The following is a 12,981-nucleotide window of genomic DNA, read 5'->3' on the forward strand; positions in this document are numbered from 1 at the left end:
AGAGGAGTCCAGGACCAGATGGCTTCACAAGTGAATTCTACCAAACATTCAAAGAAGAGTTAGAGCCGATTCTTTTCAAACTATTCCAAAAAATAGAAGAGGAAGGGAAATTTCTAAATGTATTCTTGAGGCCAGTATCACCCTCTTATCAAAGCCAGATAAGAACACCACAAAAAGTGGTGCCCAGGAGGCTCAGTCTGTTACGCGGCTGCCATCTGCTCAGGTCATGATCTCAGGGTCCTGGGATTGAGCCCCACATTGGGCTGCCAGCTCAGTGGGGAGTCTGCTTCTCCCTCTGCCTCTGCCCCCTACTTTTTCCTCTCTCTCTGTCTCTCAAATAAATAAAATCTTAAAAAAAAATCAGAACACCACAAAAAAGAGAACTACAGGCCAATATTTCTCATTAATATAAGTGCAAAAACCCCCAACAAAATAGTAACAAACAAAATGCAACAATACGGGATGCCTGGGTGGCTCAGTGGGTTAAGCCGCTGCCTTCGGCTCAGGTCATGATCCCAGGGTCCTGGGATCGAGTCCCGCTTTGGGCTCCTTGCTCAGCGGGGAGCCTGCCTCTCTCTCCGCCTCTGCCTGACTCTCTGCTTGCTTGTGTGCTTTCTCTCTCTCTCTTTCTGACAAATATATAAATAAAATCGTTTAAAAAAAGCAACAATACATTAAAAAATCATGCACCATAATCAAACGGAATTTTTCCTGGGATACAAGCATGATTCACTATTCACAAAACAATCAACGTGATATGTCACACCAATAAGAGGAAAGGATAAAAACCATATAATTTCAATAGATGCAGGAAAAGCACTGGACAAAGTATAATATCCATTCATGATAAAAACTTACTGTAATGTAGGTCTAGAGGGAACATACCTCAACATAATAAAGATCTTATATGAAAAACCCACATCCAACATCATACTCAATGGTGAAAACCTGAGAACTTTTCCCCTAAGGTCAGGAACAAGACAAGCATGTCCATTATCAGCATTTGTTATTTAACATAATACTGGAAGTCCTAACCACAGCAATTAGACAACATAAAGGCATCCACATTGTTAAGGAAGAAGTAAAACTCTCACTATTTACAAATGACATGATACTGTATATACAAAACTGCTAGAATTGATAAATGAATTCAGTGGAGTCACAGGATACTAAATCAATGTACAGAAATCTGTTGCTTTCCTATACACTAATGATGAAGCAGCAGAAAGAGAAACTAAGAAAACAATCCCATTTACAATTAAACCCAAATCAATAAAATATCTAGGAATAAACTTAACCAAACAGGTGAAAGACCTGTACTCTGAAAATTATAAAACACTGATGAAAGAAATTCAAGATAATTCAAAGAAATAGAAAGACATGCTGTGCTCATGCGTTGGAAGAATAAAGATTGTTAAAATGTCTATACTACTCAAAACAATCTACATATTTAATGTAATACCTATCAAAATACAACAGCACTTTTCACAGAACTAAAACAAACAATCCTAAAATTTGTATGGAACCACAAATGACCACAACTAGCCAAAGCAGCCTTGGGAAAAAAACAAAAACAAATAAAACAGAACTGGAGGTATCACAAATTCCAGATTTCAAGTTATATTACAAAGCAGTAATAATTTAAACAGTATGATACTGTCATAAAAATAGACACGTAGATCAGTAGAATAGAACAGAAATCTAAAAACAAACCCACAGTTTGCTCAATTAATCTTCAACAAAGGAGGAATGAATATCCAATGGGAAAAAGACTTTTCAGCAAATTGTGTTGTGAAAACTAGACAACCACATGCAAAGTAATGAAACTGGACCACTTCTTACACCATACACAAAAATAAACTCAAAATGGATTAAAAGGTCTAAATGTGAGACATGGAATCATAAAAATCCTTGAAGAGAGCACAGGTGGTAATATCTCTGATACTGGCCATAGCAGCATTTTTCTAGGTATGTCTCCGGAGGAAAAGAAATAAAAGCAAAAATAAACTGTTGGGACTACATTAAAAGAAAAAGAAAAAAGTTTCTGCACAGTGAAGGAAACAATGAAACTAAAAGGCAACCTATGAAATGAGAGAAGATATTTGCAAATGACATAAATGGTTAGTATCCAAAATATATAAAGAACTGATACAACTCAGCACCTCAAAAAATAAACAAAAAAATGGGCAGAAGACATGATTTAAATTTAAAAATGGGCAGAAGACATGATTTAAATTTAAAAATGGGCAGAAGACATGAACAGACATTTCTCCAAAGAAGACATACAGAAGGGCATCAGACGCATGAAAAGATGCTCAACATCATTCATCATCAGGGAAATGCAAATCAAAACTACAATGAGATATCACCTCACAGCTGTCAGAATGGTGAAAATTGAAACACAAGAAACATCAAGTATTGGTGAGGATGTGGAGAAAAAGGAATCCTCTTGCACTGTTGGTGGGAATGCAATTGGAACAGCCTCTGTGGAAAACAGTATGGAGCTTCCTCAAAAAATGAAAAATAGAACTACCCTACAACCCAGTAATTGCTTTATTAAGTATTTACCCAAAAAGTACAAAGCACTCAGTCAAAAGGATACATGCATCCCTATGTTTGTTACAGTGTTATTTACAATAGCCAAGCTCCGGAAGGAGTCAGGTATCCATTGGTAGATGAATGGATACAGAAGAAGTAGTAAATATATACAATGGAATATTATTCAGCCATAAAAAGAATGAAATATTGCCATTTACAACAACAGGTATAGAGCTAGAGAATATAATACTGAACAGATTAAGTCAGAGAAAAAAATGCCATATGATCTCACCCACATGTGGAATATCTATACAAAAGAAATGAGCAAAGAAAAAAAAGAGATAGAGAAAAAAAAAAAAAGAAAGAAAGAAACGAAGACACAGACTCTTAACTACAGAGAACAAATTGGTGGTTACTAGAGGGGATGTGGGAGGGATGGGGAAATTAGGGGATGTGGATTAAAGAGTACACTTATCATGACGGGGAGAAAAACAACAAAAATAATGACAACACTTGTCAAGTAGAACACTTTTTTTTTTTTTTTAAAGCAAGTGTAAATTAAGGAGATTTAAGGCTATATTTGTTGGTCCTACAGGTGTTAGCTTTTCAGTGAGCATGAATGATTGTGGAAACCTTGAAAGCAAGTAATTGCACAATCGGAATTTGCCTCTGCCTCTATACCTCCCATCCCCCTACTTCCATAAATTTGATCTTGCCTGCCTCTAGCCTACTTTTTCAGTATTCATTTACCTGGCATTAAGAATCAGGGACATCATTCACCATCCCACCCCCGCCTCCTTCTCCCTCCCACTTCCCCTACCACCAGCCCCCCTCCCACCAGCATGTCTCTGATATACTCATTTCACTAAAACGGAAAGGATTGATAAGCTGATAACTCCTCCACCAGGTATTCATTGGGTATTAGGTGCCAGGCATTGGCAAAGGGCAGTTTTGCGTGCATTAGCTAATTTAATCCTCAAAGCAATCCCATGAAGTAAATCAGTATGATGAACCTCTTTTTATAGATACAGGGACGAAGGCTTAGAGACACTTAATATACCATCTTTCTCTCGGGTATTTGCATTTAAACAGTAGACACAGAAGACTGCAGCCAAAAAGTGAACTGGAAAATTCCAAGCATCATGTGGAGGTCATGGGTGAATTCTTTGATTTTTAAAAAGCGTTAGCCTTCCATCAAAGAGGAATATAAATATTTCTTGGTCTTCTAGGAGATGTGTGATGTCTTCTAAAATATTGAGAGCTTTATTTGCGTGTTTACAGATTTCTTAATGCACTGTCTCAGTGAACTCATTTATTTACTGTAGGCTCTCAGCAAAGTAAAGCTCTTTTCCTTTTGTAGACATTTGCCTGAAAAAATTAAGGATGACCAAGAGTTGAAGAACATGAGTGGCCAATGGTTTTATGAAGCCAAGGCAAAAAGGCACAGAGACAGAATTCATGGTGCAGATATCATCAGAGCATCCATGAGAAAGAAGAAACCTCAGGTAGCAGGTGAGTTGATTTGGCTAGGACATTTTGAGCCAGCATTTGTTTGGGAAGTCATTGTCAGGAGTTGGGAAGGGTGTTAGAATCATTACTGAAATCTGCTGAGGGAAGTCATTTAGGGGTATGCTTTGTATATGATTAGTCCTCCAGCTCAATACCTTCTTGCCCTGGATTCAGATGGATGAAGGCAGGGCCAAGGGACTCAGGGTAATATAGAAAAACATCGGAAGTCCTTTAGACACTGTGTTGAGTTGTAGTGGTATAGACAGTTGGGTTTATAAGGCATTCCTTTGCTTTTAACTCTGAAGATTTAGAACCATTTCCTTTGAGTAGGATGACAGGAAGAGATTAGCTTCCCTTTCAACAACTTTGACATCTGGTACATCTTTAATCAGCCAAGTGTATCATTTAAGGGACTGTAAAGACAGTATTTTGAGAGCTTCTTTAGAGTTCTGTTGGGTTTTTTAAATAGGTATGGTATGCCCTCTCTTTTACTCTGAGCTAGGCTGTCTCAACTTCTGTCCCTGAGAAGAGCCCCTGTTTATATCTAGTCTGTACCCAATGAGGAAAATAGCTGTCACCTTTTGAACATTTGATACATGACAGGAATTTGCTCTCTATTATTTGTAACTATAGCAGCTATCTTAAAAAGTTAGGTAGCCTTGGGGCACCTGGGTGGCTCAGTGGGTTAAGCCGCTGCCTTCGGCTCAGGTCATGATCTCAGGGTCCTGGGGTCGAGCCCCGCATCGGACTCTCTGCTCAGCAGGGAGCCTGCTTCCTCCTCTCTCTCTGCCTGCCTCTCTGCCTACTTGTGATCTCTCTCTGTCAAATAAATAAATAAAATCTTTAAAAAAAAAAAAAAGTTAGGTAGCCTTGCTCGCATCCCTCTTCATTTTCAAGACCATCCAGGCCTTCAGAAATCTCAGGAGGTAAAGGTTAGTATTGTGGATTCTATTATGTGACAGAAGAAAGTAGACTTCTGTGTAAAGAGACCTGTGGGGAATACCACCCTGGAATGTGAATATTTGGGAGTCGGGAGCCCTCGTATTGCTTCATCTTAACATCAATGTAAAAGCATTCCCGGCACTTACTAGCACTGGGGTCAAAAGCAAGTTTCCTGAGCCTCAGTTTCCAAATCTGTAAACTTGGAAAATAGCAACTTCCTCACAAGGTAGTGCAGGCACAAGAAAATGCTGTGCCTGGCACTTAGCATAATTGCTTAATGCTGATTATTTGAAAGGTGCTGGTAAAGAGTCCTGGATGTTCAGAGGCAAAAAGAAGTCACTTCCTGAAGAGGGAGCATGGAGGTTTTATTGGGAAGGCCTTGGCTGGGTATTGAGGAGTATGTAGAATTAGAGACGGGGGGAAGGAAGAGACAGTGGAGAAGAACATTCCAGGCTAGAAACAGTTGTTCTGCTCTGCATTCCAGAGCCCAGCCGCAAGTCGGACACATTGTTGACATCCAGTAAATGCTTGGTAATGATGGTATCTCTGTCCCAAAGAGGACTAGGTGCCCTGAGCATCCCCTGGCCATACATGTTTAGTCCTGACCCCAATTCAGGTGAAATTCACCTAGTGGTGGTCACTATTTTGCTGGAGTGGTCTCTGGAGTTACCTGCACATGTAAAGGTCCACTCTTAGTCTCAGGAGATTCTGCTTGGGGGAAGCCAAAATCAGGTATAATTTTGCAGTTATAATTCTGACCCTGAGGACTCAGACTCATGAGTGATTGCCTTGGCACTGCAGGAAGACCTGAAGTTCAGGTTTGAGCCTCAGCGATAAGAGCTTTAAGAGTGTTATAGGTCATGGAGGTGAGAGATGACCTTCCTGTCTTCGCTGTTTCTTCTTTCAGCCGAGCAGAGTAAGGAGAGAGAAAATGAGGCAAAGGAAAGTTGGGTAAATAACGTCAACAAGGATGCTTTCCTCCCTCCAGAGCTAACTGGTGCTGTGGGAGAGCCAGAAGATGTAGCCCCAGCAAGCCCAAGGTAAGACCGAGCTCACAAGGACAGTCATTGCATGTGGGATTCATGGCTCAGTGTGCTATGAGCACCAACACCAGACGATTCTCACAGGTACTGTGAAGTACATATGAGAGAAATCTGGGCCTTAACATGGATAAAGCGGAGTACTACTCTTTCCCAGCTTCCAGAATTTCTAATAAATTGGAACATTAAGCAAAACTAAAATGTTGAGGGGGGATTTCTTCTAGCACCAACGATAGCTGGTTTTCCTTTGTATTAATGATTTTACCTTAGAGTAGAATGAAGAGGTACTTCAAAATAAATATAGTCACTTCAGAGAAGAGGTGAGTTATGATCAAATTGTCATAACATGGTGTGATGGCAAAAGCTCAAACACGGGAACCAGACGTGAATTCAAATCCTAAATATGCCATTTATTAGCCATTTAATGATGGGCAAGTCATTTAACCTCTCTTTTCTTAGCTATGGATAGTAATGATAATATAAACCAGGAAAGGCTGTAGTAAGAATTAGTGGTAACATATGTAGAATACCTGACACATAGTAGGTGCTAAGTAAATGGCTCTTCAGGATGCAGGTTGTCCTCAATATTTCAGTCTGGTCGTGTTGGTGTTTTCCATACCTGTTACCATCTGTCTGGTCAAAGGGTACATTTGAACCTGATCGTGGAGCTACATTGCCACAGATGTTTTGATGATTTGCTTTTAGGTATGTAGAGATCTTCCCATTAGTGTTCATCCCTTGGGACTGTGGTTGTTACCCTTTGGTGGGAAGGAAGATGCATTTTCTCTGTAGCTCCTCAGTGGAGATGATTCAATTCAGAGTCTCCAGCACTGCTGAAGCCCACAATTTTCCTGATGGTACAGCCACCGAGTCAAGTGCCAAGTCTGAGGCACCTGGGGAACAGAGGTGTTCCCAACATAGTTTACAGGTGAGGGAGAGGGTCTGTAATATAGGCATCAACAGACATTTCAGAGCTGAATATGACTAAAGTTACATCACATAGAAAGGGAATACTGATTCTATTAAGGCACCCATTGTCTATTTCCCTGTTGGAGAGGACTCACTTTGTTTTCCATGGGTGGTAGACTGGACTTTTCCCCCTCTGGGCTGATTTGTAATGTTCTGTTATGTCTGTAGAGGCCATGTTGGCTAGAAGTTAAACAGTAAGTAGCCACTATTTAGCCACTTACTAAAGAGTAAGTAGTCACTATTTTGTGACCTTGTACTAGAAGTGACTTAACTTCTTGAGCCTTTGGCTCCTCAACTGTAAGATGGGATGATAATGATTTGCCAGCAGGATTATTGAGAATTTAATTAGCTAGTAAATGTAGAATTCCTAACATGGTCCACAGCACATAGTAGGCATTCAGTGAATGGAAGTAGGGGCTCTCACAGAGAGTGAGAGCCTACCCCTACCACCTCCCTTTGGTGACTCCCCATTCACCAGCAGTCCCCCAGTGGGATAAAGGATATCCTTCCATAGGGAAAGATGAGACCTGAAGTATTAGAAACTCCAGGAGTGAGAATGAGAGCACAGTCATTTAGAATCACCATCAAGGAGCTGACAGAAGCTCCTAAGAGCCAGTTTGATAGGGGACAAGGATATCAGAACACTGACTGACTAGGTGAGGTGGATACAAGTCCCATAGAAGGAGGAAAGAGATTTGGGGATATCAGAAGACCAACTTAGCTCACTGAACAGTTTTGTGTGGGTCAGACTTCCTGTCCTTCTCCCAAGAACTCATTTCTACCAAAGATCCTGGGGGACAGAGGCACCACTAGGTCATTTTCTTCATGACCTCTGGCAGTCTGGTGGGCGTATCTACCCTCTTCCTCAGTTTGAAGCTACTAATACAGCTCCTGCAATTCATGTCTCCAGTATTTCCTGCATTCCTTGTGTGACCTCAGACGAGTCTTTCTGGTCTCATCTATAAATCAGAGCAGAGCTGCCTCACCAGGATATTATGAGATTAAATGAAATGAGATGTAGGAGCGACTTAGCATTTCATAGGAAGAAAGAAAATTGGCAATTTCCAGTGGCTTTATAATTATGTGATCGTAACATAGATGAGGTATGGTCGAGAAGGCAAGAATAAAAATGTCAGATGCATCTAGTTTGCTTCCCTCATTACGTGACCTGGGTGGTAATCATCATGAACTGTGGAAGGGGCTGATGTATGCTTCCTCCTTCCCATGTCAGAAACTACTACTTGCCTCAGTGTCAGGTCCTTGCGGTGTTTCTCACTTATACTTTAACCTTTGGGAACTGGGTGTGTTAAGTGTATTTTGGGGCTTGTGCTTTTAGAGGAATTGAACTTCAATAGAATGACTCAGTACCTGTCAATATTTTCTTAGCTAGGAGTCAGGTGTCCGGGAGTGTTGTGAGGCAACAGTGACTAGAAATGGAAGTTTCTGAAGGAGTCTTTCTTTCTTTCTTCCTTTCTTCCTTCCTTCCTTCCTTCCTTCCTTTCTTTCTTTCTTTCTTTCTTTCTTTCTTTTTTAATTTAGATTCAATTAGCCAATATATAGTACATGTAGTGTTCAATAATTCATCAGTTGCATGTAACACCCAGTGCTCATTACATCACATGCCCTCCTGAATGCCCATCATCTAGTTACCCCTCCCCCCGACTCACCTCCCCTGCAGCAACGCCCAGTTTGTTTCCCATCATTAAGAGTCTCTCATGGTTTTTCTCCCCTCTCTCATGACTTCCCATTCAGTTTTCCTCCCCTCCCTTATGATCCTCTGCTCTGAAACTAAAAGGTAGTATGCTGAGTGAAATAAGTCAATTGGAAAAAGGCAATTATCATATGGTTTCACTCATATGTGGAATATATGAAGGAGTTTTTCTAATAGACTCTGTGGCAAGATTCCTTCTTTCTATGAGCACAATTCTGTGTGGTCCTGCCTGGGAAGAACTGAATCACTGTGGGTGCCCAGCATGAACTCAACTACCATCCCATACCTGTGTTTTTCACAACTCATCTTTGTTTGCACCTGTCACATGAGGAAGCAGAGAGAGGCTTAATGAACAAAGGATCAGAGAGTGCGGTTTTCTTTAGATTGGCAAAGGAAAGACTCCAAATGCTTACAGTTCCAATGCTGGTTGCTGAATTTTAAGGGCAGTGTTGGCGCCAACTGTGGTAAAAGACTAGTGAATTCATTTCCTAAAAAGTTTGTATTTCTAGTCATCACAGATTAGTACCTTTTATAAAATATAACAAAAAAAATACAGAAAGCAACAAAGGCATGCAAAATATAAACCCTTGATCATGTGCTAGGATGTCTCAGCAAATTGCTATAAATGATTCTAAATGAATACTCTCAATTTCTGTATTTAGCTCATTGTGAACCAGTAACAATTCTCAGACTGGCACTGGTCCATGAACCACACCTTATAGCACATGTCCTTTCCATAATAGTCCACAGGGCATGGCTGAGCCAAAGTGGGGAGTACACCATAAAGATGTGAGAAGCTCTTCCCATGGGGTCAGGACCCTACCATAAAGAAGGTATAACATGTCTTGACTATGGAGAGAGACCTGCTCTGGAATGAGAAGACCTTCTTTTGCTACTTGAGATCACGTGTTCTATGAAACAAGGTTGGGTGCCCTGGGCAATGCTGAAAGTCTAGTAGCATCTCTACTGACAAGGACCATGGATGTCCCTACTGTTGGTGCTTCTTTGGTCTGAAGAAACCTGGAAATGGACTGGTCTTATAGTTTCTGTCTCTCTCTTTAACCTCCTCCTTGAAGATAGTCTCTGTGAAGACTGGAATAGTTTATATTGACTTAGCTCTGTGGCCTCACATGGGGCCAGTACTCTAAAAAGAAAAAAAAAAAAAGATCCTTTCTCAAGTGTGTCCCAAGCTTCCCAATTCTTTCTTCCTTATGATTCCTCTTCCCACGCCCTTCCCCCTCCCACATCCCTCAGTTGCCTGGTACTCTCTCCTTTCTCCTCTAAAGGGATACATTCCACTTAAAGGAATACTTGACTTTGTAATAACTTAAGCCTGTGTGGATGGAAATGTTGAGCTTCTTGTCTTTTCTCAGTAGTCACCCTACTGAAACATGAGTCTGAGCATGTTTGTGGCATCCTAACACACAGACCAAGTCGTTCTTATCATGTGTATAATGCAGATGAGGGCATTTCATTGAAAGGAAGCAGAGGTCTGTCACGTACCTGTCTCCAACACTGTGTGGATTTTCTGCTGGGAGGACTTCCAGTTCCTCAGGGTTTCTGAAGATTAAAGAATTACCTTTTGAATACAGAAAGGTCAGAGGCTTCAACCATGGGAAGCAAGGTGTTAGATGCTGAGAAGACTATGTTAGGGGCTTTGGGCATCTGAGCCAGGGAAGCTTCTAGAGATAGTTACATGTAGGGCAGCTCTTGAAAGATGAGAAGGATTATGGCAGGTAGGCATGGGGAAAGAACAATACAGGCAGACAGGATGATGTGGGGGTCTGGCATGTTGGAAACGTGGAAAGGGTCTAGTCTGATGGGTCTGCTGTGTGAGTGGTGGGCAGTCAGGCTGGAGGAAGAGGCTGGGCCCAGATTGTCAAGAGCCCTGTGTTGGCCAAAAGGCTGGACTTTTTCCTTAAGTCACAAGAAGCCATTAAATGACTTTTTGATCAGGTTTACTTTTTAGAGTGATCACTCTGGTAACTCTGTGGAAGATGGGGTTAGAAAGATCAATTAGAACATTGTATCAGAAGGGGTGCCTGGGTGGCTCAGTGGGTTAAGCTTCTACCTTCAGCTCCAGTCATGGTCTCAGAGTCCTGGGATCAAGCCCGCATCTGGCTCTCTGCTCAGCAGGGAGCCTGCTTCCCCCTCTGTGCCTGCTTCTCTGCCTACTTGTGATCTCTCTCTCTGTCAAATAAATAAATAAAATCTTAAAGAGAAAAAAGAACATTATAACAGAAGCTTAGGTGACAGATGGTAAGAACCTAATGAAGGGAATGGAGAAAAAAAGAAAGGTATGGTGGAGCTTTAGAAATGAAATTAGAAGAAATTTGAAGGGTTGGTAGGATACAGGTATCTGATAACCTATGAAGGATATGTGGGTCATTTAATGAGAAGTTCTCAAATCGGACCTGTAGATCAGAACTGCTCAAGGAACTTTTAAAAATCCAGATACCAAAGGCTGAGTGTCCCTGCATTTCTTTCTCAGGGCTGAGGACATAGGTACTATTTACTACCATGTCCCAAGCATCTAACACGTGGTACGTACTTATGAATAAGTACCTGTAGAATGAATGAATGAATGAATGCCAGCACCCTCTCTTACTGTCCTTCAGCACACTTCTCACTACCTGACTTCGTGTTATATATTTATTGTGTGTATGTGTTTTCCCTTCCCCCCAGATCCTTGAGGAAAAGGACCTTTTGTTTATTGCTGATTGTTTCACTACACTATTCCTAGCACCTAACAGTGCCCAACAAGTGTCTTGTGGAATGAGTGAATGAATGAATGAAGAATAGTGAGAGTCCAACCAACTAAATGAAAATAGTTGATGAGATAATTATGAAATAAAGAATAATGGTGAATGAGGGTTAACGAACAAATGAATGATTCGATGAAGCAATTTGCAGCTCAGGAAGTGAGTAGAAAGAGGAAAAGGGAAAAATTTAAACTCCAAGAGCGGGACTGACAGCCTCCAGTCTTCATTGCTGTGCGTTACTGAGAATCTCTCAGTTCAGTGGGCTCTGGTGGTTATACCATGATGATATACCGTGAGCTCCGGTGATTATAAAAGATGGAGGAGATTGGGAGGGGTATTCTCACGTTTGGACGACTACAAGAAAGGGAAGGGCATTCGGGATAGAGAACTGGAAGGCACGGAGGCAGGAGGGAGCTTGGCTGCTCCAGAGGTTTGTGATGTCCATTAATCAAAAACATCTTTAGAGAAAGAATATCTCCAAAATGAGTTCAGGTAGAACAAGGCAAAGCCTTCCCTGGGGTATTTCTCTCCATGACATTAGCACTTCCCTGTGACGTGGAGAAAGCAGTGAGTTTTCTTACAAGGGAAGCTGCGCGTCCGAATTAAAACACTGTTTTGTTGTACGTTGTAATGAATAAAAAGGCTAGTCTTTAAGCTTCACTGCCCATGCTTCAGTAATACTTCTGCCACCGATCTCCCTCTTCCCTTCTGCTGAATGGGAACCAGGCAAATTCAAACCATGTCTTTAGTTCTGAAATAGTATTTTTTTTTCTACTAATGTTCTTTTCCCTGGAAGGCTCTTGTTTTATCTCTCTCTCAATCTCAATCCCTGTCTTTCTCCCTCTCCCCCGCATCTCTTTCTTACAGAAGGATTAGCTATTTACCTCCATCACCTCAATAACAAGATCAATGTGAGCCTCTTGTCTTGCTCCCAGGGGCAAGGTAGAGGTGAGCTGATCTATGGACAGCGCATTTGATCTTTTGTTCTTGGATGCACTGCATATCCAGGGAGTGACCGTGGTTCTGCCTCACAGAACCACTTCTATGGAGCTCTTTAAAACAATCTTTCTTCATCCTGTAGGATCTTGGATTTACTCAAATCACTTTTGGTGGAAATAGTTGCACTGGGACATCCGTGTGAGAGCAATGTGTAGCATGCAGTGTGGTGGCCCCACACAAGTCATGTTTTACTTCAGAAACTATCGACTTGAAAGGCTTGGCCCAGCATATTTTCTAATTTACTTCTCTCCGTTTATCCCCAAGCCATTTCTTTTGTTTATTCACGTGATGGAGCTTCACTGAGTGTCACTTGGCCAGCATGGCGCTGGGCGCAGGGGGTGTAACACAGCATTTGCTTCCAAGTTTCTCATCGTCCAAAGGGAGAGGTCAACAACAATGATGACGACACATGACAAAAATCACTTGCAGAATTTGCTTCTGGTTCAATACTGTTAATATGTAAGCTGCAAAATGCCTCAAAAGAAGGCATAAGATGTCGGCTGTTATTTTT

At 41.3% G+C, this 12,981-nt stretch overlaps 1 protein-coding gene across 8 annotated transcripts in view; it reads left to right on the forward strand.

Moving 5' to 3' along the window:
- The window catches only part of SYTL2 (synaptotagmin like 2), a 120,136-nt gene that overhangs the window by 63,411 nt on the left and 43,744 nt on the right, over window positions 1–12,981 (forward strand). For 6 of the 8 annotated variants that reach the window (XM_032357437.1, XM_032357448.1, XM_032357449.1 and 3 more), the window contains exons 3-4: window positions 3,899–4,050; window positions 5,897–6,029. In XM_032357437.1, the coding sequence (XP_032213328.1) occupies window positions 3,899–4,050; window positions 5,897–6,029 (285 nt within the window). The remainder of the gene's footprint in view (window positions 1–3,898; window positions 4,051–5,896; window positions 6,030–12,981) is intronic. The other 2 variants (XM_032357451.1, XM_032357452.1) reach the window with 1 other exon arrangement.

The sequence above is a fragment of the Mustela erminea genome, chromosome 9, assembly GCF_009829155.1.
Source record: "Mustela erminea isolate mMusErm1 chromosome 9, mMusErm1.Pri, whole genome shotgun sequence".
NCBI lineage: Eukaryota > Metazoa > Chordata > Mammalia > Carnivora > Mustelidae > Mustela > Mustela erminea.